The sequence below is a fragment of the Moschus berezovskii genome, chromosome 7 (assembly GCF_049115385.1).
Source record: "Moschus berezovskii isolate FMDL1 chromosome 7, NW_MosBer_1.0, whole genome shotgun sequence".
NCBI classification, from domain to species: domain Eukaryota; kingdom Metazoa; phylum Chordata; class Mammalia; order Artiodactyla; family Moschidae; genus Moschus; species Moschus berezovskii.
In genome coordinates, this window is record NC_142466.1 from 80,041,893 (window position 1) to 80,069,702 (window position 27,810).

General features: G+C 42.8%; 1 protein-coding gene across 1 annotated transcript in view; it reads left to right on the plus strand.

Annotated features, from left to right (window-relative positions):
- Positions 1-27,810, plus strand: part of DOCK5 (dedicator of cytokinesis 5) — a 270,685-nt gene that overhangs the window by 224,808 nt on the left and 18,067 nt on the right. Inside the window, exons 38-45 of the mRNA XM_088838043.1 lie at positions 1,081-1,200; positions 4,374-4,463; positions 6,148-6,252; positions 15,265-15,406; positions 19,038-19,119; positions 20,459-20,543; positions 21,285-21,371; positions 24,222-24,398. Of these exons, the coding sequence (XP_088694169.1) occupies positions 1,081-1,200; positions 4,374-4,463; positions 6,148-6,252; positions 15,265-15,406; positions 19,038-19,119; positions 20,459-20,543; positions 21,285-21,371; positions 24,222-24,398 (888 nt within the window). The remainder of the gene's footprint in view (positions 1-1,080; positions 1,201-4,373; positions 4,464-6,147; positions 6,253-15,264; positions 15,407-19,037; positions 19,120-20,458; positions 20,544-21,284; positions 21,372-24,221; positions 24,399-27,810) is intronic.

Consider the following 27,810-nt stretch of genomic DNA (forward strand, 5'->3'; position numbering starts at 1 on the left):
TTGCTATGAGATCTCATCTTTATCATGTACTGAATCACTATATGGAGAGTCAAGGGAACCTCTTTCTAGATTTTATGTATTTTGCATGGGTGTCTTTGGATAATGCACCAGAACCACACTGTTTTAATTATCAGTTCTTTACAGCATGTTTTATGACCTGGTAGTTACTCTTTATTCCTCTTCTTTTTCAGAGTTTTCCACCTTATTCCTTTCTGTTTATCTTTGCATATGGACTTTGGAATCATGAAATTTAAAAATTAATTTAGGGAGAATTTCCATGATTGTGAGATAGCACTTTCTTATCCAAAAGCGTGGTATGACTTTCCATTTGTTCAGATCTGCCTTTGTGCCTTCCCATGGTGTGTTAACATTTTCTGTGTAGATGTTATGTTAATCTCTAGATATCTTCTCTTTAAGGTAATTATGATAAAATACATATAATGTAAAGTTTACAACCTTATGCGTGTATAAGTACAGTTGAGTGGCATTAAGTGCATTTGCATGATTGCGCCTGAATATCCAGTCATTTTGAATTTATTCTTATTGGTATCTTTTCTTCCGTTATCTTAATTATCTCTAAATTATTTCCAAATATGTTATTTTTTATCCCACTGCTTAATTCTGTCATCAGTTGTGGTAGGTGTTTAGTAGGCACCTTTGTGAAGAGATTGATTATGAAGAATACAATCATTGCTTTCACACGATAGTTTTTTTTTAACCCCCTTTTCTTCATTTTTATGCTTTGATATCTTTCTTTTACCTGGTTGTATGAATGGCGACCTCCAGCAAGACCACAGTCATGCCGGTTGGCAGCCTTGCCTCATTTGTGACCCTCATGGACTGCCTTCAGTATTTGTCCATTTGGCATGACACTTGTTTGTCTTGAAGCTGCTGTGTGCGTATGTGTGTGTGTATGCAGTTTTTGTGTTTAGTAAATCATTGAAAACGTGGATGAATCAGATATGTACAGATATTTCTGTGAATGTTTTCTGGTGAATATTTGTTTGCATTCATCCCCTTTAATTAATTAAATGAACTGGGCTGCGTTCATCTCTTGTGATGCCTCTGTGTGTTTTCCAGTGGTCTGACAAGCCCTGTGTACCCCATTTGCTTCAGAGGGACAGTTACTACGTGTACACCCAGCAAGAGCTTAAAGAGAAGCTATATCAAGAAATCATATCATATTTTGACAAAGGCAAGGTCAGTGTTGTGGGGGGCTTGTTTTTGTGTGAGGGCAAAGGGGGAAATGACTGCCACGCTTACTACATTACAGTTCTGATCCTTACCAGCCAGAGTTAGTGCGGGGCCCACAGGTTAAAGGCACAGCTCCCAACAAGTCAGCACAAACTTCAGATGCCAGCTGCAAGTGCAGGAGTCCCCATGCCACCCACAAATCACATGGATGTTGGTTCTGGCAAGGCCAGTCCCCATTCTCAGACTGTCTACATGCCTACCATAAGTCACCGCATTAGTATCAATTCCCATGTCTCCTGAGGGCTCCACTGTGAACTATAAAGATACTTCTATCACTGGGGAGATTCAAGAGTTTAGAAGCTCCCTCCCAGGAACTCAAGACAAAAACTAGACAAATTCTTTATTATGCAGCAGTGACCCCAAACTTACTCTTTACTATTCCCATGTATATCTTTGAATTCAAAGGGGGCTGGATATTTTTAATGGGTGAGAAAATGAGTAGATAAATTAAGGTAAGAAAGTGTGAGGCACTCAGTCATGTTTGACTTTTTGCAACCCCATGGACTGTAGCTCTCCAGGCTCCTCTGTCCACGAAATTCTCCAGGCCAGAATCCTAGAGTGGGTTGCCATTCCCTTCCCCAGGCAATCTTTCTGACCAGGGATTGAACCCCAGTCTTCTGAGTTGCAGGCAGATTCTTTGCCTCTGAGCCACCAGGGAAGCCCAAGGTAAGAAAGGCAATACATAAGGATCAGTTCTGTGGAGGACACTTAAGTAATGGAGAATACAGTGAACAGCCGGGAGCCCCACTCTCATAGCCTTAATTGTACGTTTTAAATACTGCTGAAGGCCAGGAGCTGGTACCATCACTGTCAGTGCATTCTTAAGATGTTGTTGGCTAACACCTGAGGCATTTTCCATTCCTAGGTCCCTGCTTGCCTCACATCATAGACTGCACGTAACAAGCAACTTAAATCCTACAAGGGAAGGTAAAATAAACATGTAAACAGGGCCACCAAGTCATGGAATCTCTAATCATCTGGAGAAAACATGTCCAGCTGGAAGGCTTTTAAATTTAAAATTGAAAAAAAAGAAAATGGTTAGGTAGTGGGGGAAGAAAATGCTACCAAAACAAAAAAGATTTCCAGATTTGACTCTTTTTAAGAGCCTGCCACTTTCAGCCACCACTGTTTTACCAGTGGAACCTGTTGATCAAATAAATAGGTCAAATAAATATAATGATAAAATAATTACCACCTGTTTAGTGCAAGTTACTATTTTGGGTGCTTTCCAGACTGTTTCTAATTTAATTCTTGCTCTAACCCTGTAATATCGATCCTATCTCTGTTTCACAGATAAAGAACTTGAGGTGTGCAGAACAGGTGTATTTGCTCAGACTTTGTGGTCCTTTCTTAAAAATCACTGAAGAATCCCAAGAGTTTTTGTTCATGTGGACTATGTCCATTAATGGTTATATTCTTCAAAATTAAAACAAAATTTTAAAATATTTTTTAACAACAACAAACTTATTACCTGTTAATATAAATCATATCTGTTTGTGAACAATGACTGTATTTTCCAAAAAAGTAAGTGATAGGACATTTTTGCAAATATCTTTATCATCTGGCTCCATAGAAACAGCAGGATTCAAATATCCACCTCGACATCCAATCTGTTGTTGCATCACACGTCCTGTGCTAGGAAACTCCACTGTAGACTCATAAGGGAATGAGCATTGAAAAAAGGCAGAGACTTCTTGGTGGTCCAGTGGCTAAGACTCCATGTTCCCAATGCAGAGGCTACAGGTCAATCCTTGGTCAGGAAACTAAATCCCACATGCACAACTAAAGATTCTGCATGCCACAACTAAAACCTGATGCAGACAAATGCATAAACATTTAAAAGAAAAGAAAGGCAAATAATATTTGTATTAAGAACATGGTTTTGACCTCATGGATCCCAAGAAAGGGTCCTGGGGACTCCCAGAGACCAGGCAGGGACCAGGCAGAGAACCTCTTTCATAACTTAGCATTTGGCGAATAAGGAGCAAACTGGGCCCCATGGTACTATTGACTGGCCTCCTGCATCAGTTCTAGCTGAGCTGGAATGGTCTCCATTTGGCACATTTCAGAGCCTTTGGAGTGATCCAGGCCCAGAGATTTCAGAAGGGACAAATTTGGCAAATGATGACATTAGAAGATTTTGTTTTAAAGTGTTGTACAACTCTGTGTGAACTGCACATACAGTCCTTCAGCAGCCAGAAGCAATGGACCATAGTGCCTGGTTAAGATTGAAATAGGACATGTCCAGATGCTGTGTTATTAATAGCATCCAGCTGAGAGGCACTTTATGAAACACCAAAGTGAACATAGGCTCATCAGTCTGGGATACTAGCCTCAGATGCCCAGTATGTGCATTTGGCTGTAACTTGCTCTGTCCTAAGTGCTCTGAGGCGGGAGTCCCCAACCTGTGTGACCTAATACCTGATGATCTGAAGTGGAGCTGATGTAATCATGAAATGTAATGCACTTGAATAATCCCCAAACCAACCCCTTCCCCGGTGCATGAAAAAAATTGTCTTCCACAAAACCAGTTCCTGGTGCCAAAAAGGTTGAGGACCACTTTTCTAAGGCATTTCCTAAAGCTGTCTTTGACCAAGTAGGTAGTTTAGTTATAAACAGCAGATCAGTGCCCTGAATTGGAGAAGTAGTTTCCCAAATTCTACACAACAGTACAGTCAGACTTTCATACCCCTGCCTCTTCCCAAACAGCCTAACTCAGAAGAAACACACACACATACGCCCAGAACCAGAGCCCACGCCTCTTTCCTTTCCCCTCCAACAAGACTTCCATGCTCCCAAGACCTAAGCTTCAAAACTGGTTTCCCTCCACTTTCAGTGGGACTAAGTGTTGCGTTTTTGGGGGACTCATGGTGTTCTTCATGTTCTTTCAAACAGAGTAGAAAATGCCCCCTGGCAGAGCAGCCGAGGTAGAGTGGATTTATGATGTCAGAAACCAGGGTTAGTTGATCCCAGCAGTGAGGCATGTGGGGAAATATCCACAGAAACTGAACCTACCTGACTCCTTCGTCATCTGCGCAGTGACTCTGGAATGGCTTCTACTGCTGGATCAATGACTGCTTGTTCTCCACTTGTAACCCTCCTTTTCTTTTTTTCTGAAGATGTGGGAGAAGGCAATCAAGCTGAGCAAAGAATTGGCGGAGATGTACGAGAGCAAAGTTTTTGACTACGAGGGCCTGGGCGATCTCCTGGTGAGTCTGGATCAGAAGATGTCTTTCCTCCTGCAGAGGAGCTGAACACAGTGGTCATGAAAATGGTGTTATAAGTGTAAGAAAGTCAGCACAAATGATGTTTTCTATGAGGGGAAAGTACACCTTGCTTGGATTAAAAATGAAGAAAGATGAGATCTAAAAGGTATCATCAGTATTTCTCCAGAGTATCCTTAATAGGGGGCTCAGGACCCCTGTTTGCAGCCCTCTCTGCTGTGTGCCTTTTGCTGCTTTGTGGACCCTTCATGTCCCCAGTGGAGCTTCCCTTTCCCCTCTCAGTTACTCTGCCTTCCATGAAGACTGTCCATGCTTCCAATGTCTTCTGACATCTTCTGTGCATAGAATTACTTGTCCTGTGGTCTGCATCCTCAGAGCTGTGAACCTTTTCCATGCCCAGTAGGAGGCCAACACAATATGACATTGGGTCATTTTTAGTAGTAGGGCCACAAAAGGTCAGGTCACCCACTGTCATGTAAAAATTTGAGGAGATAATTGTCAAGATCATTTTGAAAAATATTTGTCAGTGTATATGGTACCTGCTCCTGCCATCATGCAAAAAGTCACATAGGAATTTCAGAAACTAAATTAAGCTCAAGTGTGAGTAACGTTACACGTTAACTTTCTAAGAAAACATTGTGATAGAAATATTTTACAGAGGTAGTGTAGTAATGCAGTCATGCTAACACCATTGTGTATGTGGAGGGTGGTGGGTGGTACCACTGTCCAAGTCCCCAGGTCTGGCTACCTACTTTGCTTCCTTTAAACCTGATGCTGGGGACTTCCATTCTGGTCCAGTGGTTAAGACTCCACACTTCCAGTGCAGGGGACACTGGTTCCATCCCTGGTCAGGGAGCTAAGATCCCGCGTGCCATGTAGTATAGCCAAAAAATTTTAAAAAAAAATTTTTTTTTAAAGCTGACCATGTACCCACTGGCCAGAAAGCCTTTCTTCAGGGGAAAGTTAAGAATGACACCAGATATTGAAAAACAGAACATCATCACCACCTTCTGGGTACCTGTAGCTGAACCACGGACTTGATTCTAAACCACCTGTGAGAACTGGAAGGTTCTCTCTTTCTTTCCTCCTGTGTCTCTGTTCCAGTGTAACCACCCATCTGAATCCCAAAAAGTGCTTCTTAACCTTTTAGGAGTCCTGAACCCCTTTGAGCAACTCGTGAAAGCGAAACCCTGCTTTGCCCACGGATGAAATGCACATACGTTTGTCCTTCTGCATATAACAGCAAGGAATCCCAGGGCTTCTCAGGTGGTAAAGAATCCACCTGCCAATGCAGGAGACATGGTTTCAATCCCTGGGTCGGGAAGATCCCCTGGAGGAGTAAATGGCAACCCACTTCAGGATTCTTGCCTGGGAAATCCTATGGACAGAGGAGCCTGGCGGGGTATAGTCCATGGAGTCGCAAAGAGTCAGACACAACTTAGCACACAGCACAGGGATTCCCAGGCCCTCTTAGGCCCATTCATAGACACAGGCCCCAAACCCCCCATCCAACAGAAGGATAAGTGTTTGGCTCACAAGATGTTTTCCAAAAACCTTTCATTTCTCTGTGTTACATGGGAAAGAACAAAGCAAAGAGCCTGAACTTTTTTTTTTCCCTCTGATGATGCCCTTGTAACCGCCCCATGAAATGTCTTGTTTTGTCTTCCAGAAAAAAAGAGCCTCATTTTATGAGAACATCGTTAAGGCCATGAGGCCTCAGCCCGAGTACTTTGCCGTTGGCTACTACGGACAGGGCTTCCCTTCTTTCCTGCGGGTAAGAAGCGTGAGGGTGGTCTTCCTGGCCATTGAGCCATGCAGTTGGAGGAGGGAAGGTCTTCATCTCTTTTCCAGATGGGTCTAGTATGTTAGCAGCTGGAGCCCCGTGTTCTCACTGTGGGCGGTCAGGGAGGAAAACCACTTCCTGAGCGGCTGGTCTCTTCACCCCCAGCCGCCTTTGGTATTCTGGCAGCTCTTTTGCAAAATGACTTTTCCCAGGTGGAGTGAAAAAAGGAAAAACAGAACCATCTTCTCTGCTGGTCTGCCGCTGCGGATCAGGCTGGGGGAAGGTGTGGATTGATGTATCTCATTGTTTATTTGATTTCCAGCCAGGGCTAGTTTGAAAACAAATATTCTCCAGGACAAGACTGCAAAAGTTGCACAAAAACCAGTTTTGTTGTAATAGTGAGAAGGACCATGTTTATCTTCCTTCTCAGAAACTTTTTATCATGTGATACTGATTTTACAATCTCAAAAACAAACCTAAAAAAAAAGCTTCTTATTTTCTCCCATAGAAAAGAAGCCTCTTTTAGTGCTGAACTGTTTTTTAAATGTATATTGGCCATCTTCCTTTCCCTAATTTAAAGAAACAAAAAGTGGAAAGGAAAATACATTCCTTATATTGTCTAATAAGGAAATAGTTCATTCATTTATTCAGTAGCTGTGTGGCAAGAGCCTACTGTGTGCCACTCCAGTATTTTTGCCTGCAAAATCCCATGGACAGAGAAGCCTGACAGGCTACAGTCCACGGGGTGGCGAATAAGTCAGTCTCGACTTAGCGACTAAAGAACAACATTGTGTGCCAGACATTAGAGATACAGTGCTGATTACAATCAGATGTGGTCCTTGCTCTCATGAATTTTACACCCTAATGGCTGAGTTGTTAATTAAATAACCACATAAATGAATATAAAATTCAAACTGACCAAGGCAGGTATTCTGCACTAGATGGGCTGGTTAAGCAAGTAGTATATACACAAGTCAAATAAAAGCCTATGTAGACGTGAAAATGGTACATGATTGTTTATAGCACCATTACTCATAATCACTAAAGATTAGATACAGCCCAGAAGTCCCTGAGCTGCTGCTGAAGGGATCAACAAAGTGTGGGATAGCCATGCAATAGAATACTGCTCAAGAAAGAAAAGAAGTAAACTCCCGATACACACAACATAGGGATGAATCTCAGATGCATTGTGCTGAGTAAAAGTCTGCATATTCTATGATTTTATTGACATGGCATTCTGACCAAGTCAGTACTTTCTCTAGGGGTAGAAAACAGATCAGTGGTTATCTGGTAATTGGAACCAGGGGGAAGTTTGACCTACAGAGAAACATAGGGAAATTTTTGATGGTGCTGAAACTATTTTGTATGCTAACTGTAGTTGTGGTTATGTCTGTCACAACTGGCAGAATTTTACACTAAGGAGGTAGATTTTAATGTGTCAGTTATACCTAAATTTATTTGAATCAGGAAAGACTTCCCAGAAAACTTCTGCTTCAACTGTGATTTGAAAGATGAACTGGGAGTTAAGGAGGTAAAGGGGATGAGAAAAAGCATTCCGGGCAGAGGAAAGAGCAGGCAAGAGTGTGGCAGGCGCTAGAAGTGACAGACCCGTGCTGTGGGAAGAGAGGGATTCAGAAGTGGGCAGGGGAGGTGAGACAGGAAGCATGGGAAGAGCGTGTCGGGCTCTGGGGTTCCACATCCTGTTTTGTCAGCATCCTGAGAGCAGTGGGGAGCCAGTGCCCATTTTTGTGTTGGCGAGGGCATCTGGCTTTGGTATGGAGAATGGATGGGACGTGCATTTAGACGGTAGCAGATATTCAGGGAAGAGATGACAGCCAGCCTTGGGAAATGGCTTTAGAGAGAAATGGAAAGATGACTGTGATGGAGACGAAGTAACAGTATTTGATGACTGATGGCATGAGGGTGAGAAAGAGGGACGTGGTAAGAACACTCTCTGGTCTGCGTGATTGGTGGGGCAGTGGAGCCGTCCACTAAGATAGCAACGCTGGGAAAGGAGAGTGAATCCACTCATTGAATAAATTTTTATTGATCTTTTACTGTGGTGCTTGCTGTAATACAGGCCCAGGCATGCGTGCTCAGTAGTGTCAGACTCATTGCAACCCCGGGGACTGTAGCCTGCCAGGCTCCTCTGTCCATGGAATTCTGCAGGCAAGAATACTGGAGTGGGTTGCCATTCCCTTCTCTAGGGGATCTTCCTGACCCAGGGGTGGAACCCAGGTCTCCTGCATTGCAGGTGGATACTTTACCGTCTGAGTCACAAGGGAAGCCCACAGGCCTGGGGGCAGAGTCCAAAACAAACCCAACTCCCTGAAATTGTAGAGCTTATATCCTGGAGGGACAAGTAAATAAAAAAAATACTAAGGTGGGTAAGTAAAATATTGAGTATGTCAGATAGGCTGGAACAATGCCTCATACAGGGTAGACACTCAGCAAGTATTGTAGAGAAAATATGTCAGGGGAAGTGAATAGAGAGACTGGTGATGGGGGTGTAGTTGCAATCTTTTTTAAAAAATTATTGTTTGTCTGTGCTGGGTCTTAGTTGCAGCATGCAGATTCTTTAGCTGTAGCAGATGGAATCTAGTTCACTGACCAGGGATGGAACCCGGGCCCCTCGCATTGGGAGCGCAGAATCTTAGCCACTGGACCACCAGGGAAGTGCCTAGAGTTGCAATTTTAAACAGAGTGGATAGGAAGGACTTCAATAAGGAAGACATTGGAGTAAAACCATGAAAGAACTGAGGGACTAAGCCAGGCAGCTCTCATGAGGGGGCCAGACAGTGAGAACAGCACGTTCATAAGGCATGAGGCTGGAGAAGCCATGAAGAACACAGGGCAGGTAGAGAACAGGGTCAGAGAGCTGTGGGTACTGCCTTGCAGAGGGGTTTTCGGCATCTTTTCAGGTTGTAAAAGTTTGATTTTGGACATACTCCATGTGAGGTAGATTTGAAACATCCAAAAAAAATATGAGTGAACAATTTGATAATGTGGATCTGGAACACAAAGGAAAGCTCCAGGCTGGATATAAAAGATGGTGGGTTATTTACACGTCATTAACACTGGTTGTGGATACAGCACACTAGGGAGTCGTGAGATACCTGAAGTAACAGGCAAATTTGGCGTTGGAGTACAGAAAAAAGCAGGGCAAAGGCTAACAGAGTTTTGCCAAGAGCACGCACTGGTCACAGCAAACACCCTCTTAAAACACAAGAGAAGACTGTACACATGGACATTACCAGATGGTTAATACTGAAATCAGATTGATTGTATTCTTTGCAACCAAAGGGAGAAGCTCTATACAGTCAGCAAAAACAAGACTGGAAGCTGACTATGGCTTGGATCATGAACTCCGTATTGCCAAATTCATACCGAAATTGAAAAAAAATTGGAAAACCACTCAGGTATGACCTAAATCAAATCCCTTACGATTATACAGTGGAAGTGACAAATAGATTCAAGGAATTAGATCTGATAGAGTGCCTGAAGAACTATGGACAGAAGTTCTTGACATTGTATAGGAGGCAGTGATCAAGACTATCCCCAAGAAAAAGAAATTGAAAAAAGGCAAAATGGTTTTCTGAGGAGGCCTTACAAGTAGCTGAGAAAAGAAGAGAAGCTAAAGGCAAAGAGGAAAAGGAAAGATAAACCCATTTGAATGCAGAGTTCCAAAGAAGAGCAAGGAGAGATAAGAAAGCCTTCCTCAGTAATCAGTGCAAAGAAATAGAGGAAAACAATAGAATGGGAAAGACTAGAGATTTATTCAAGAAAAGTGAGATACCAAGGGAACATTTCATGCAAAGACGGGCACAATAAAGGACAGAAGTGGTATGGACCTAACAGAAGCAGAAGTTACTAAGAAGAGGTGGCAAGAATATACAGAAGAACTATACAAAAAAGATCGTCATGACCCAGATAACCATGATGGTGTGATCACTCACCTACAGCCAGACATCCTGGAATGCAAAGTCAAGTGGGCTTTAGGAAGCATCACTAGAAACAAAGCTAGTGGAGGTGATGGAATTCCAGTGGAGCTATTTCAAATCCTAAAAGATAATGCTGTGAAAGTGCTGCACTCAATATGCCAGCAAATTTGGAAAACTCAGCAGTGGCCACAGGCCTGGAAAAGGTCAGTGTTCATTCCAGTCCCAAAGAAAGGCAATGTTCAGACTGCCACACAATTGCACTCATCTGACACACTAGCAAAGAAATTCTCAAAATTCTCCAAGGCAGGTTTGGTTCAGTATATGAACCATGAACTTCCAGATTTTCAGGCTGGATTTTGAAAAAGCAGAGGAACCAGAGATTAGATTGCCAATAACCATCTAATCATCAAAAAATCAAGAGAGTTCCAGAAAAACGTCCACTTCTGCTTTATTGATTACACCAACACCTTTGTCTGTGTAAATCACAATAAACTGTGGAAAATTCTTAATGAGATGGGAATACTAGACCACCTGACCTGCCTCCTGAGAAATCTGTATGCAGGTCAAGAAGCAACAGTTAGAACCATACATGGAACAACAGACTGGTTCCAAATCGGGAAAGGAGTATGTCAAGGCTGTATGTTGTTACCCTGCTTATTTAACTTATGTGCAAATTGCATCATGCGAAATGCCAGGTTGGATGAAGCACAAGCTGAAATTCAAGGTTGCTGGGAGAAATATCAGTAACCTCAGGTATGCAGATGACACCACCCTCATGGCAGAATGTGAAGAGGAACTAAAGAACCTCTTGATGAAAGTGTAAGAGGAGAGTGAAAAAGCTGGCTTAAAACTCAGCATTCAAAAAACTAAGATCATGGCATCTGGTCCCATCACTTCATGGCAAATAGATGGGGAAACAATGGAAACAGTGACAACTTTATTTTTTTGTCCTCCAAAATCACTTCAGATGATGACTGCAGCCATGAAAGTAAAAGACACTTGCTCCTTAGAAGAAAAGCTATGACCAGCCAGACAGCATATTAAAAAGCGGAGACATTACTTTGCCGACAAGGTCTGTCTAGTCAGAGATATGGTTTTTCCAGTAGTCATGGATGGATGTGAGAGTTGGACTATAAAGAAAGCTGAGCGCCAAAGAATTTCTGCTTTTCAACGGTGGTGTTGGAGAAGACTCTTGAGAGTCCGTTGGACTGCAAGGAGAGCCAACCAATCCATCCTCAAGGAAATCAGTCCTGAATATTCATTGGAAGGACTGATGTTGAAGCTGAAACTCCAGTACTTTGGCTACCTGATGCAAAGAACTGACTCACTGGAAAAGACCCTGATGCTGGGAAAGATTGAGGGCAGGAGGAGAAGGGGACAACGGAGGATGAGATAGTTGGATGGCATCACCAACTCGATGGACATGAGTGTGAGCAAACTCTGGGAGTTGGTGATGGACAGGGAAGCCTGGCATGCTGCAGTCCTTGGGGGTCACAAAGAGTCGGACACGACTGAGCAACTGAACCTAGGGAAGCAAGAGTAGGGGATCTGGGATGGAGCCTGGCAGTAGGTTCTGATCTTAAATTTGCTGTCGTTCTTGATGCTTTGGAGAATGGAGTGGCTACCCAGTTCAGTGGCAACCCACTCCAGTATTATTGATTCTTCCCTGGTGGCTCAGCTGGTAAGGAATTGGCCTGCAATGAGGGAGACAGCGTGTGATCCCTGAGTCAGGAAGATCCCCCGGAGAAGGAAATGGCTACCCACTCCAGTATTCTTGCCTGGAGAATTCTGTGAACAGTGGTGCCTGGTAGGCTACGATCCGTGGAGGTAATAAAGAGCTGGACGCAACTAAGTGACTAACACATAATAAGATATTGATAGCTAGTACACTCATTACATATGATTATTATTTCACATGGAGTAATAATGTTTATAAACTTATTGGCAGCAGTGATTCAGTGAAAATAAGAAGTCTAGACTTTCAAGTTGAAAAAGTCAGTCTGAATCATCTTCTGAGTACCTGTGATTTTGACCAAATCATATAACCATCAAGTCTTGATTTTCTGACCTGGACATTAGAAAAATAAGGTCCACGTTGCAGGGCTGATTTGAGAATGAAATGAATATTAGATGGGAGTTCTTATAAACTGTATAGGAGTTTGTAGATGTTGTGTGTTGTTGACATGTACTGAAAAATAGAGAATCCACATGAATGATGTGACCTAAATGCCCTTCTGTGTTATGGAGTATTTCCCCAAACTCAGAGTGTATAAATTTCTCATCCTCTCCCCTGGCCCCCAGCAGGCCGCCTCCTCATCTGTTTCTGTCACTATCTCCACTGTTCTTCCTTCCCTGAGGCCGTCATCTGAGAATTCTCACCCACTCCCCCATCTCTTTGCTTTTTACCAAATACCGCAGACTCCAACACCAGATCTCTCAGCTTCTCTTTCTCGCATGGACTCCTGCCGCAGTTCCCAAAGCTGGACACATGAGGCTGACGGCACTTCTTCCTTCATCACATTGTTCCTTCCTACCAGAACCTCTAGCAAATTCCCAGCCTTTGGACCATTGACCTGTCTTTCAAAGCCTTTCATATTCTAACACACCCAAACACCCTTCTTTTCAAAAATTAGTGTATTTTTGGCTGTGTTGGATCTCGGTTGCTGCTCTCAAGCTTTCTCTAGTTGCAGTGGGCAGGGGCTACTCTTCATTGCGGTGCGTGGGCTTCTTTGCAGCGACTTTGCTAATCGTGGAGCAGCAGCTCAGTAGTTGTGATGCACAGGCCTAGTTGTCTGCGGCATGTGGGGTCTTCCCGGACCAGGTCTTGAACCCATGTCCCCTGCCTCAGCAGGCGGATTCTTAAGCACTGAACCACCAGGAAGTCTCAAGAACATTTCTTCCCCCTGTGCTCAGTACTCTGCCTGCTTCTCCTCTCCTCTCCTTTTCTCATCTAACCCTATCCTTCCCTCTCTACCCAGTCAAGTCCCAGGTGGGCCTTGAAACCCTCTCCTTCAGGTTGAGTACCTTTGTGCTGGGCTTCTGCTTGTCTGGTTTTCTCCACAGTTGTCATACCCTTACTGTTTTCTTATACTCCAATCCCTAGCTCACCATAGTTCTGCCTGAATGGTGAAATCACATAATGCAACATCAGTCACATAAATCTCTCCCAGCGTGGAAACATTTAAATCATCAATTCCAAAAGACCGGGCAGTTTTCATGGCCCTCTGTGTTGGGCCTAGAGGTGTATTGCCTTCAAGGTACTTAAATTACCAAAATTATTTTATTAACTTACTTGTTTACTTGTTCTCTGTTTCTTTCCACCAGAGCAGGGTCAGCATTTTACCCCTAGCATTTAGCAGATCTCATTTGCTCAATACATGTTTCGTGTGTGACTGTACAAGTGATTTTTTAAATTTTTTCTCCTGATTTATTTTTTTTTATTGGAGTATCGTTGCTTTACAATGTTGTATTAGTTTCTGCTGTACAGCAAAGTGAATCAGCTATACGTATAAATATATCCCCTCTTTTTTAGTTTCTGTTCCCATATATGTCGTTACGGAGTCTTGAGTAGAGTTCACTGTGCTATACAGTAGGTCATTATTAGTTATCTATTTTATATGTCCGTATGTCAGTCCAGATATGTATAGTCAGTCGCAATCTTTCAGTCCATCCTCCTTCCCCTTCCCCCTTTGGTGTCCATATATTTGTTCTCTGTCAATGTCTGTATTTCTGCTCAGCAAATAGGTTCATCTGTACCATGTATTCCACATCTATGTATTAATATATGGTATTTGTTTCTCTGTTTCTGACTTACTTCACTGTATGACAGTCTCTAGGTCCATCTACTTCTCTACAGATGACCCAGTTTTGTTCCTTTTTATGGCTGAGTAATGTTCCATTATACATATGTACCACATCTTCTTTATCCATTCATCCGGACTAGTGATTTTTAAGAAACATTTTACCGGATAGTGTGGGCCCAGATTTTAGTTTAAAATGGATCATGTGTGGGGCTTACCCAGTGGCTCAGCGGTAAAGAATCTAACTGCATTGCAGGATGCGCAGCAGATGCGGGTTCAGTCCCTGGGTCAGGAACATCCCCTAGAGGAGGAAATGGCAACCTACTCCAGTATTATTGCCTGGAATATTCTATAGACAGCAGAGCCTGATGGGCTACAGTCCACAGGGTTGCAAAGAGTCAGACACAACAGAGTGACTGAACACACAACACACCACAACACATGTATGCTTTAAGTATTCATCTTTGTGACAGTGGGAGGAGCAGGAATCATCAAAACAGTGAGAGTTGAACTTGCAAGAGCTGTGAGGCAAATTTCTTCTCTGTCTGGGACCTCGCAAATTTCTTTTCCAAAAAATCCAATTTTATTAATTTTACTAAAGGGAAAAAAAGTTGCCGTTTGGAATGCAAAGACTAGTATTGAGAGCAGTTCTTGTCTATGAGACCTTGATGTTGTCATGCACAGACATCTCCAGGATTGGCTTGGGACTGGCTGTCGACTAATCCTGTTCTCTGTTCCCACCTAACCTGTTGATTGATCTTGTTTGCACTTTGGAGTTCTCCGAGGCAGGGTCACTCACTTCCTGATTCCCTAACTTACTGGATCATGATGAGAAAGTAAGATCCAGTAAGTTAAGGAATGAGAAAGGAGCTTGCACCTCTGTATATGAATGCCCTTCATTCTTTCAATTTCTTGCCGTGAGAAATACCAGCTAACCTAAGCAGCATGCCCAGTGACATCATGAATTTCTGATAGAGTACAAACTCCTTATCTCCTTGTGGATCAGTGTAGACCTTGAACATGAGTTATCATCCTAGGGAACCCTCTTGAGAAGCATTTTGACTTAACTCCCCAAATAAACTGTGAGCTCTTTCAGATATGATGGTTGCTGTGAGTACGTAGCAAGTGTTCCATGAGAACATGGTGGCGAGGGAGTTGTTGCACTTAGCCTGGGGAGGACAGTGACTTCCTTGAGACTTGAATCCCCAATTACCCTTCACTGTTCATATTTAATTTTTCTCCCTGCTTGTTCTGACCTGCAGAACAAGATCTTCATCTACCGGGGGAAGGAGTATGAGAGGCGAGAAGACTTCAGCCTGCGGCTACTGACCCAGTTTCCCAACGCCGAGAAGATGACCAGCACAACCCCCCCAGGAGATGATATCAAGTCCTCCCCCAAGCAGTGTATCCTTGTCTCAGACCACAGCTTAGGGGCTCTTCTTCTTTTTTTTTTAACGTTTATTATTTACTAATTTATTTGGCTCTGTCAGGTCTTGGTTGCAGTACATGGGATCTTTAGTTGGTGACATGCAAACTCTTAGTTGTAGCACGTGGGATCTAGTTCCCCAAGCAGGGTTCAAACCCAGTCCCCCTGCATTGGGAGTGTGGAGTCTTATCCACTGAACCACCAGGGAAGTCCCGGCCCACGGGCTCTGGAACCTGCTACAGCCCCAGCCCAGCCAGAGAAGGTGAGGGTTCAGTCCTGTGCCTGCATGCAGGTAGGTCCTGTCCTCCCACTCATTTAACCATCCTGACTCAGTGTCCCGTTCTGCATAAAAGCTTCGGGAACCTAATGTCCTTAGCTCAGGACTATGATGCAACTGAAAGAGATGAGAAGCAAATCTTGAGTATGGAAGGACGTGTGTTATAGTCACAGGCAGAGCCTTGGGAGCACATAGATTTCCTATTCTGAATTCTGGTCCTGTATAAAGACACATAGCTCTCTTTTGGTAATGTATAATGTCTTACTGAAAAAACCAGTTACATGCATTTTAAAAATTAGAGATGTTATGGAATTGAACAGTAAAGGAAGTCTCCCACATAAGAACAAGTTCCATAACAAGAGTACATCTGCAAGTCCAATTTGTTCATAAGTCCAAAACGTTAGCCTCGGTACCCAAGTAACATAATCAGCATACAGTACTATATGGTCATAGGTTTATAATACTTTTCATACAAATAGTACATAAAAGACAAACACAAAAAATAAAGAAAACACTTTTAATCTTACAGTACAGTGCCTTGAAAAGTACAGTAGTCCAGTACCACAGCTGGCATACAGGGACTGGTGTCGAGTGAATAGGCAAGAAGAGTTACTGATTGGAGGAGGGAGATGGTAGTGATGAGAGACCGTCAGCAGTAGGAGAGGAGGGCAAGCTGCGATTCCACTCAGGCCTGATGCTGATGGCATGGCATGCACATTCACATCTTTGAAAGCTCGCAACTTGAAGGTTCATATTTAGAGGACTTACTGTATTCTAAAAGAGGTCAGTAAGCCAGAGCAGGTGTGGAATGGTAGATAAATAAGAAAAAGCGCTCTGGAGCAGACTGCCTGGGTTCAAGTCCCAGTGCTGTCCCTTCCTGTGTCACTTTGAGCAGCTCAGTTTCTCTGTGCCTCAGTTTTCTTATCAAGAAAATGGGGGTGATAATCACTCTTCCCCTTGGAGTTCTTGTAAAGGTTGTCTGTAAAATGCTGAGAAGAGTGCCTGGCACATAATAAAATTTCAGTACATATTAATTATTATAGGTATAGAGTGGTCAGTTACTATAGAAAGATGGACAGTAATAATGATAGAGCAGTTGGCAGACATGGCTTTCAAAGGAGAGTGTAGTGGCCTATTAACACTTAGTAGCTGCTTGGGAAGGAAAGGTTTCAGTTTGGGGGTTCAGAAAACAGTTGAGATGCCTCCTTGGTATGGCAATGAAAAGAGGTCTTTATGGATTTGGTGTAGAAACAGGAGTCCTGGAGCTTATCCCAAAGTCATATCTGCATAGCCATCTGATCTTAACCAGTTGCTTGACTTCTCCAGGCCTTGGTTTTCTGAAGCTGTAACTCTGTTTTACAGAGAGTTACATGCATTTTAAATTTTTCTAAAATTCTTAAAGAGATGGGAATACCAGACCATCTGACCTGCCTCCTGAGAAATCTGTATGCAGGTCAAGAAGCAACAGTTAGAACCAGACATGGAACAACAGACTGGTTCCAAATTGGGAAAGGAGTATGTCAAGGCTATATATTGTCACCCTGCTTATTTAACTTATATGCAGAGTACATCATGAAAAATGCTGGGCTGGATGAAGCACAGGCTGGATTCAAGTTTGCCGGGAGAAATATCAATAACCTCAGATGTGCAGATGACACCACACTTATAGCAGAAAGCGAAGAACTAAAAAGCCTCTTGATGAAAGTGAAAGAGGAGAGTGAAAAAGCTGGCTTGAAGCTCAGCATTCAGAAAATTAAGTGTGGCATCCGGTCCCATCAGTTCATGGCAAATAGATGGGGAAACAATGGAAATAGTGACAGACTTTTATTTTGGGGGGCTCCAGAATCACTGCAGATGGTGACTGCAGCCATGAAATTAAAACACACTTGCTCCTTGGAAGAAAAGCTATGACCAGCCAAGACAGCATATTAAAAAGCAGAGCCATTTCTTGGCCAACAAAGGTCCATCTAGACAGAGCTATGGTTTTTCCAGTAGTCATGTATGGATGTGAGAGTTGGACTGTGAAGAAAGCTGAGCACCGAAGAATTGATGCTTTTGAACTGTGGTGTTGGAGAAGATTCTTGAGAGTCCCTTGGACTGCAAGGAGATCCATCCAGTCCATCCTAAAGGAAATCAGGGCTGAATATTCATTGGACGGACTGATGCTGAAGCTGAAACTCATAATATTTTGGCCACCTGATGTGAAGAACTGACTCATTGGAAAAGATCCTGATGCTGGGAAAGATTGAGGGCAGGAGGAGAATGGGACAATAGAGGATGAGATGGTCGGATGGCATCACCAACTTGATTTACATGAGTTTGAGCAAGCTCTGGGAGTTGGTGATGGACAGGAAAGCCTGGCATGCTGCGGTCCATGGGGTCACAAAGAGTTGGATGTGACTGAGCGACTGAACTGAACTCTTTTTTCACAAATATTTAATAGCATATCTGTGAAGATCAAGATAAAAAGATCATTTACGTGAAAATGCTTTGTAAAGAGTAACATTGTAAAGCATAGCCAAGTGGTTCTCAAATTGTGTTATATTTAAGAATCACCATGGAGAGATTCTGATTTCACCAGCTGTGAATTCTAATTCTGCATTTTGAGTACATCTCCAGGTGATTTTTGGTGTCAATGGAAGGCAGCCTTCCTGTTGAGAAATATGGGGAGTCAGTGTTAGGTCTGGGGCTTCCCTGCTGGCTCAGTGATAAAGAACCTGCCTGCCAACGCAAGAGACATAAGTTCGATAAGATGTTGGGAAGATCCCCTGGAGGAGAAAATGGCAACCCATCCCAATATTCTTGTCTGGAGAGTCCCATGAAGAGAGGAGCCTGAAAGACTGCAGTCCATGGGGTTGAAAAGAGTTGGACATGACTGAGCAACTTAACAACGATATTAGGTCCAGACCCAGTGCCAGTTTCAAAACTATAGGTTTGGAAGCTTTGTTGGTAAAGGCAGAAAAGTTCAAGTCTAAGGTATCCAAAGATACGAGAAATTGCCTGGGCTCTGGAGTCTGAATATTTCAGACAGATGCTTGTCCAAAAGAAAGTTAAAATAATTTCTAATCAACTGTTTTCCTGAAATTTCATTAATGTCTGTTTTCCTCTGGCAAAGTTATTTGACATGTGTCTGATAAAAAAACATTCCAGGATTATGACTTACTAAGGCATTTCGGTAATACCTAATGGAACCTCATTTTCAGTGTGGTTTGGCCTTTGCTTCAAAGGAGTGGTTGGTGTGGGTACTGTTTCCATTGGTAAAGCAAGAGGAAAAGGCAGTTCTTTTTGCAGTGACAGCATCCTGGCTCTTCCTTCCTTAACGAGCTCCTCAGACATGCAGTGCTTCACTGTCAAGCCAGTGATGAGCCTTCCACCCAACTACAAGGATAAACCAGTTCCGGAGCAGATCTTAAAGTAAGTGGGCCTTTTTTGTTTGGTATTTTAAACCATGTGTCTCTCACACACACTTTATGTAGAAGTCTATCAAAACCAAATCCTTAAATTCATTACCATTTGAAAGACCTTCTTTTGTCTTCATCCATTTGCTCTGCCGTACCAGAAGACCATAGACTGAGGAGGCTTATAAACCACAGAAATTTATTTCTCACAGTTTTGGTGTCTGGTAAGGGCCTACTTCATGCTTCATATATGGTTCATTTTCTCAGTGTGTCTTCCCGTGCTGGGGTGAGGGGTGAGGGAGCTCTGTGATTCTTCTTTTATAATATGGGCACTAACCCATTCACAAGGGCTCCACCATCATGAGCTAATCACCACCCAAAGGCCCGTCTCCTAACAGCATCACATTGGACATTAAGATTTCAACATAGGGATGAGCAGGGGACCCAAATTTTCAGACCACAGCGAATGTCTTATTCCATGTTCAGTATAAGGTAAGAGCTTGGTAACTCATAGAATTTGGGGGTTTTGTTTTTGTTTTTTCAAGCAGAGGGTAGGAAATTAGGAAGATTGTCCTTGAGTTCAGATCCCCTAGTTCTTTTTTCCACCCAGAAGGATTCACTGGTCAGTAATGGCTGACCTCACCTTGCTTGGTGAGTTCCCCCATGACTGAAGACCTCATCCCTTTTCTTAAGAAGATAAAATGCTAGTTGGCCTGATGAAACTGTTGGAGAATTATACGAATGAGATCACAAACACTGCCATAAGTTCTCTTGCCTTTTATTTGTTTAATGGTTTTTTATTACTATAAGTCTTTTTAAAAGTTTTATTATTATTATTTTTGGCTGTACTGGATCTTCTTTGCTCTAGTTCTGGTGAGTGAGGGCTACTCTCCAGTTGCAGTGTTTGGGCTTCTCATTGTGGTGGCTTCTCTTGTTGCGGAGCGTGGGCTCTAGGACCCACAGGTTTCAGTAGTTGTAATTCCTGGTTGTTGGAGTGCTGGCTCAGTAGTTGTTTCGCGTGGGCTTGGTTGCTCCACACAGCATATGGGATCTTCCCAGATCAGGGATGGAACCTGTGTCTCCTGCATTCGTAGGTGGATTCTTTACCACTGAGCCACTGGGGAAGCCCCATATGCCTTTTTTAAAATTGTGAACTGGGAGATTGATGCATCAGTAATTAAGATGTGCAGTAAAATCAAGTTCTGTACCACCTCCAACCTTCATCATGGAGATTATATCAGTGGTCAGATAATTCAGCGGCTATGACTCAGTCCATGTGAAATGTGCCCCAGGTTTTGAGGGAGGAGTGCTTATTGTAAGAAAGAAGCTACAGCATTGTGACTGTCTTTCCCCAGCTACTACAGGGCCAACGAGGTACAGCAGTTCAGGTATTCTCGGCCATTCCGGAAAGGAGAAAAGGATCCTGACAATGAGTTTGCTGTGAGTTCACCACTTGGACCTCTAAAACAAGATGAAGTGGACATCCAAACTGGAGGCTATCCACCCAACCAGCACCTACAGCAGAAATGATGGCAGCCCTCGTGTAGAGGGTCCATGTATTTATTACCTCGTCAGCAGGCTGTCCCCTCAGTGGAAAGCTCTAGACTAGGGATCCAGGAACTGGGCTCCACTCCCAGCCTGCTGCCACCATGAACTTGGTTTGAGCATGTCACACCTTTCTGGACCTCAAATTTCCCATCAAAAAGAGTGAGGGGGACCTAATAGAGAATTCCTTTCTGCTTTAAACATATAGAATCTTTAAAGTTTAGTAGAAAATTTGGGCTAATTCACTAAGGAGGCATTTAAAATAGAATCTCTAGAGAGTCGACAAGAACCTGCTGTTTAGCACAGGGAACTCTGTTCACAGTTCTGTAATAACCTAAATGGGAAAAGAATTTGAAAAAGAATAGATACATGTATATGTATAGCTGAATCAATACACCTAAAACTAAAACAACATTGTGTTAGTTTCAATATAAAATAAAAAATTCTTTAAATAAATAAAATATAAAGTAAATACAAAGTAGAATAATATAAAATATTAAAATTAAAATTTGTTAATATAGAGTGAAAAAATATTTAAAAAATTTTTAAATCCAATAGAATCTCAACTAAACCTGAGAATTTTGCTGTTTTTCCTGGGAACTGACCAACATTTCCCACTTTCCTTCCTTCCACCAGACCATGTGGATTGAAAGGACCACATATACGACTGCCTATTCCTTCCCTGGGATCCTCAAGTGGTTTGAAGTCAAACAGATCTCAACAGTAAGTCATCTGAAAGTGGAACTCGGAATATTTCTGTCTCCAAATAAAATAAGAGCCTTTGTTAAATCCCCGCTCTGGTTCTCACTAGCTCCTCCAGCCAACTTCATTTTCCAAAAGAGAAATAAAAGACATGCTTGTCGAATAGAACGCCTTTGTAAAACTGATGTTACAACACCAATCCTAAAGGTTACTGCCAGTGAATGGCTCTTTTATAAGACCAAATGGGTCTTGTCTCCTCAAGGATCCTGCCAGCATCCAGAAACATTTTTGAAATTCCTCCTTAGAGTTTCCTATCAGTTACATTCTTTCCTCCAAGAATATTTCCTCTACATGTATTTTTGAACTCATCACATCATCAATCCTCAACTTTTCCATCTTCAGTTCAGTCTCTCAGTAGTGTCTGACTCTTTGTGACCCCATGAACTGCAGCACGCTAGGCCTCCCTGTCCATCACTAACTCCTGGAGTTTGCCCGAACTCATGTCCATTGAGTCGGTGATGCCATCCAACCATCTCATCCTCTGTTATCCCCTTCTCCTCCCACCCTCAATCTTTGCAAGCATCAGGGTCTTTTCCAATGAGTCAGCTCTTCGCATCAGGTGGTCAAAGTATTGGAGTTTCAGCTTCAGCATCAGTCCTTCCAATGAACACCCAGGTCTGATCTCCTTTAGAATGGACTGGTTGGATCTCCTTGCAGTCCAAGGGACTCTCAGGAGTCTTCTCTAATACCAAAGTTCAAAAGCATCGATTGTTTGGCACTCAGCTTTCTTTATAGTCCAACTCTCACATCCATCTTCAGCACTCCTCAAAGCTGGTCGTTTTACCTTTCTTATTAAGTCTGTTTTGGTTTTTTCTTCCCCCAGCCTTCGTACTATGGTGCAGTGTTTCTACTCTCATTCATCTCTGGCTGATGATGTTGCAAAAGGCTCCTGATTGGCCGCACCCTGCCTGGTGGGCTTCTTAGGTCTTTTCCTCTCTGCCTCAGAGTATGAATTCCATAGTGAAAATCTGGCTGTATCATTCACATGCTCAAAACCTTGCCATGGCTCCCCAGTGCCTAGACTAGAAAGCCCATGCTCCTAGCACATGTAGACAGGGTCTTTGGGACTAAAACCTTCTTCCACTTGGTCTTCTTTGCCTGGAACTAAATTGCTTATTCTGTGCTGTTTCAACCCTTTATGACATTGGGTCATTCTCTCTATCCAGAATGCCCTCTCCCAACTTCTTAACCTAATTCCCATTGAGATTGAGTTTAGATGCCCTTTTTTATGCCCTGTCACAACCTGGGCTTATTTTAAAGAGTTACCTACCATGCTCACTTGTCTTGAGACCTCTGCATTCTGACCCTGACCCCATAAAAATCACAAGCTCCTTCCAGCCATGTGCTCAGTTGCTCCATCATGTCTGACTCTCTGCGACGCTATGGACTGTGGCCCACCAGGCTCCTCTGTCCATAAGCTTCTTCCAGCCGAATTATAGCTTAATCACTTTTGTAACAATGGTTCTGAGCCCAGTGCTTGCAGAAAATAAGCAATCAAGAAATATGTCTTGAACAAATCTGAAGTTTGAGGTGTTCCATCCCCCTAGTGATAAATTATTATTTTTAAAATGTGAATATGATTTTGGACAGAGAATTAGGATCAAGTTTGGAGTAGGAGGTCATGCTGGTTGATCATGGGTAAAGCGAAGGAGGCAATTTTTCTTGAATCTGGTTTGGAAGACATTTCCACAGGAGGAGCTCTCTCGGAATCCATATTATATCTTATTTGATTCTCATGTAAAATTCAGCTTGAATATTCTAATACATCTTATTATTTCTGACTTCTATGAACAACAGAACCCATACTAAGGTGATTTAATAGAGGTCTGAATGTGAGACTTCCAGAATCTCATACCTTTTCTCATGGAAGGAGCATGAAACCTCTTAGCACTGAGTATTTTTCAGTTCAGTTCAGTTCAGTCGCTCAGTCGTGTCCGACTCTCCACGACCCCATGAATCACAGCACGCCAGGCCTCCCTGTCCATCACCAACTCCCGGAGTTCACTCAAACTCATGTCCACAGAGTCGGTGATGCTATTCAGCCATCTCATTCTCTGTCGTCCCCTTCTCCTCCCGCCCCCAACCTTTCCTAGCATCAGAGTCTTTTCCAGTGAGTCAACTCGTCGCATGAGGTGGCCAAAGTATTGCAGTTTCAGCTTTAGCATCAGTCCTTCCAATGAACACCCAGGATTGATCTCCTTTAGAATGGACTGGTTGGATCTCCTTGCAGTACAAGGGACTCTTTTAGTTGTGCCCAAATGTCTTCGGTCACATATATTGCTCCCCTCTTGTTGATCATCTCAAAAATCTCTTAAGAAAGATTTGCCTAAGAAACGACCATTCTTACAGCTCCAATTTTGTCGTCTCAAAATTTCCATAGACACTTTGCCCCAAGAAATAATCATTACCATAACTCCAATTTGTACATCATCCTTGTACTTTCTGAGATTTTAAACAGCTTAGCAAAGAAAATGAGTGTCTTCTAAGTAAATCACAAATTAAAATTCTACTTACACCTAGTTTTTACTGTTTAGCCATTTGTTTTCATCTTGCTCTCTGATTCCACTCTGATTCTGAGTGGAATGTAAAAGTATTAAACTATATTGAGAAACAAAGTAGCTTATCTTTCAGCTTACCAACACCTTTTTAAGTAAGTGTTCTATCCTAATTAATAAACATGATCTTGACAAGCAAAACATCACTCCTCCATACCTTGGTGGGAATTGTGTTCCTCTCGAGTGGAAGGCTGAGGCTTTATCAGAAGTGACCATGGAGCTCAGTGTCTCTCCTCTCCCATGCACTCTGCCACAGGAGGAAATTAGTCCTCTGGAGAATGCCATTGAAACCATGGAGCTCGCCAATGAGAAGATCAGCAACTGTGTCCAGCAGCATGCCTGGGACCGGTCCCTCTCTGTGCATCCCCTCTCCATGCTGCTCAATGGCATCGTGGACCCGGCTGTCATGGGGGGCTTCTCTAACTATGAGAAGGTAGGTGGGCTGCATCCTGGGAACCCCACAGGGCCACCAGGTCGGGTGTGTCTCTCCCTCCTCCAGTGGCGTTGTGCAGCTGGCAGATTAGTTTCTTACAATTTCTCTGAGAGGTATTCATGCTCCCCACTTTTGGAATGGGCAAATGAAGTGAATGGAAAGCTTCTCCCTGAGCTCACACCTCCTAGAGACCATTAGCCACCCAGCCAGGGTCAGGCCAGTGTCTGGTAGAGTCGCCAAAAGATCAGCCTCGTGGACTTCTTGATTCACTACCTATGAATTCCACCCACCATTCCCTCTTTCCTCGGGAAGGTAGAAAGCTTTTGAGTGGACTCTAGACCTGAGGATGCCCCAGAAAGGAAGTAGCATCTGTAGGAAACACAGAGCCACACTCTGTTTGAAACTATTCTAGGAATCCCTGCCCTGAAATGTTGTGCAATTGGTTGCATGGACAAATGCTGGCCCTGGCTCTACAGTTAAATTAGTTCAAGTAAGTGTCTTATCTGTTACTCTAGAAATGCATGAATGGAATGCTCTATATAGGGTTCTACATGGGAATCCACTATATAGGGTTTGGATGAAGCACCATTTAAGTGGAGGTAATGCATTCAGTCATTCAGGTCAGGAAGCAACAGTTAGAACTGGACATGGAACAACAGACTGGTTCCAAATAGGAAAAGGAGTACGTCAAGGCTGTATTTTGTCACCCTGCAAAAATTTAACTTAAACGCAGAGTACATCATGAGAAACGCTGGACTGGAAGAAGCACAAGCTGGAATCAAGATTTCCAGGAGAAATATCAATAACCTCAGATATGCAGATAACACCACCCTTATGGCAGAAAGTGAAGAGGATCTAAAAAGCTTCTTGATGAAAGTGAAAGACAAGAGTGAAAAAGTTGGCTTAAAGCTCAACATTCAGAAAACTAAGATCATGGCATTTGGTCCCATCACTTCATGGCAGATAGATGGGGAAACAGTGTCAGACTTTATTTTTTGGGACTCCAAAATCACTGCAGATGGTGATTGCAGCCGTGAAATTAAAAGACGCTTACTCCTTGAAAGGAAAGGTATGACCAACCTAGATAGCATATTAAAAAGCAGAGACATTACTTTGTCAACAAAGGTCCGTCTAGTCAAGGCTATGGTTTTTCCAGTAGCCATGTATGGATGTGAGAGTTGGACTTTGAAGAAAACTGATCGCCGAATTGATGCTTTTGAACTGTGGTGTTTGAGAATACTCTTGAGAGTCCCTTGGACTGCCCACGAGATCCTCCCAGTCCATCCTAAAGGAGATAAGTCCTGGGTGTTCATCGAAAGGACTGATGCTGAAGCTGAAACTCCAATACTTTGGCCACCTCATGTGAAGAGTTGACTCACTGGAAAAGACCCTGATGCTGGGAGGGATTGGGGGCAGGAGGAGAAGGGGACGACAGAGGATGAGATGGCTGGGTGGCATCATTGACTTGATGGACATGAGTTTGAGTGAACTCCAGGAGTTGGTGATGGACAGGGATGCCTGGCGTGCTGTGATTCATGGGGTCGCAAAGAGTTGGACACAACTGAGCGACTGAACTGAATTGAACTGAATGCATTGAGTATATATAATTAATACAGGATTTTTAATTGTTAGGTATGGTTTCAGTGGCTAAGTAATTTGGAAGTCTTCCTGAAAACCTTTCCCCTGGTGGCTTAGACAGTAAAGAATCTGCCTGTAATGCAGGAGGTCCGGGTTCAATCCTTGAGTTGGGAATCCTGGAGCAGGGAATGGCAACCCATTCCAGTATTCTCGCCCGGAGTATTCCATGGACAGAGAAGCCTGTGGGCTACAGTACAGGAGGTTGCAAAGAGTTGGACACGACTGAGGGACCAAAGCTTCTTGAATATAAATATAGCAAGTAACACCCCTTTTGAGTTTCACAGAAAGTGAGGGGGAAGAAAAGGAGACAGGTGGAAAGGGCAAGCAGAGGTTAAATGGGCTGATTCTCTTACAGTAAGTCCCCTACATATGAACAAGTTCCATTCCAAGAGCATATGTGTGAATCCAGTTTGTTTGTTAAATCCAGCAAAGGTAGCCGAGGTACCCAACTAACACAATCATCTATACAGTGATATAATAGTTTTATAATACTTTTCATACAAATAACACATGTAAACAAACAGAAAAAATAAAACATTTTTAATCTTACAGTACAGTAGCTTGAATGTATAGTAGTGCTAGCTACTGTTTTACACTTGCTTCCAGACATCCTGGGCTTCAGATAATGGTCCTGTGCTACTGTCCTCTGTACAGTGAAGCACACAGAAGCACAGCCACTCCTAGAGGATGTGCGCACATGACTGTACACCAGACACAAGAACAAGCTAATGTGATTGGAGATGCGAATGCATGTTCACACCTTTGAAAGTTTGCAGCTTGTAGGTTCCTGTATTTACATTTATACACAGTGTCCTGGGAAGATTAGGGGCTTCAGAATCAGTCACTGCTGTGACCCAGTTCTGGCTTCCCATTGGCCACTGTGTGTTTTTGGGCAAGATACTTAGCTTCTCTTGAGCCCCAGTTTCATATTTGGAAAAAGTGCAGAAAATACATAACTGACAGGAGCGATGTGGGGAATGGAGACGTCCTGTCTATAAGAAACATTGTACAACACCTGCCATGTGGTAGAGGCTTGATCAGTGTTAGTTTTCTTCCTGTCTCTGCCAATTTGGGATGAAACGTGTGATTTGAATGTTCTTGATAAATTGGGTTTCCCACTGCTCTGGGTCTGTTGTTGCAAAGATCTTTTTTCTTCTGTCCTCTCTTCCTTTTTCTTCTCTCAGCCTTTTTCAGTCTTATTATTCTCAGCAGCTAGTAAGGACTCAATACCAGAGAGCAATTCTAGTTTGCCCATGTAAGGGTTCAGTAATAACTTCCAGTGTTTCAATGGAATTCAATATTAGGACCCAGAAGGCAATACTTTTTTTTAAAATACTATAATGATTTCAGTGTGTGTTTTTTCCTATTAGCTATCTGGCACAAATTTTAAAGTGTCTTTCCAAGTATTAATTTTTTTTTTCAGAACACCCTAAAGTGATTTATATATGCCAATATTGATGACTATTATATAATTTTATTTTTAATTTTTTTATTGTGAAAGTCAAATAATATAAAACATACTGTTTTAACCATATTTAACTGTACAGTTTAGTGGCACTAAGTACATTCACATCTCTCCATCATCCATCTCCTGAATTTTTCACTTTTCTAAACTGAAACTCTGTCCCCCATTAAACATGAACTCCTCATTCCCCCATCCTCTGGTCCCTGGCCTCTACCAGTGTACTTTCTCACTCCATGAATTTGACTCTTACAGGTATCTTCTGTAAGTGAAATCAAGCAGCATTTGTCTGTGCCTCGTGCTGTGCTTAGT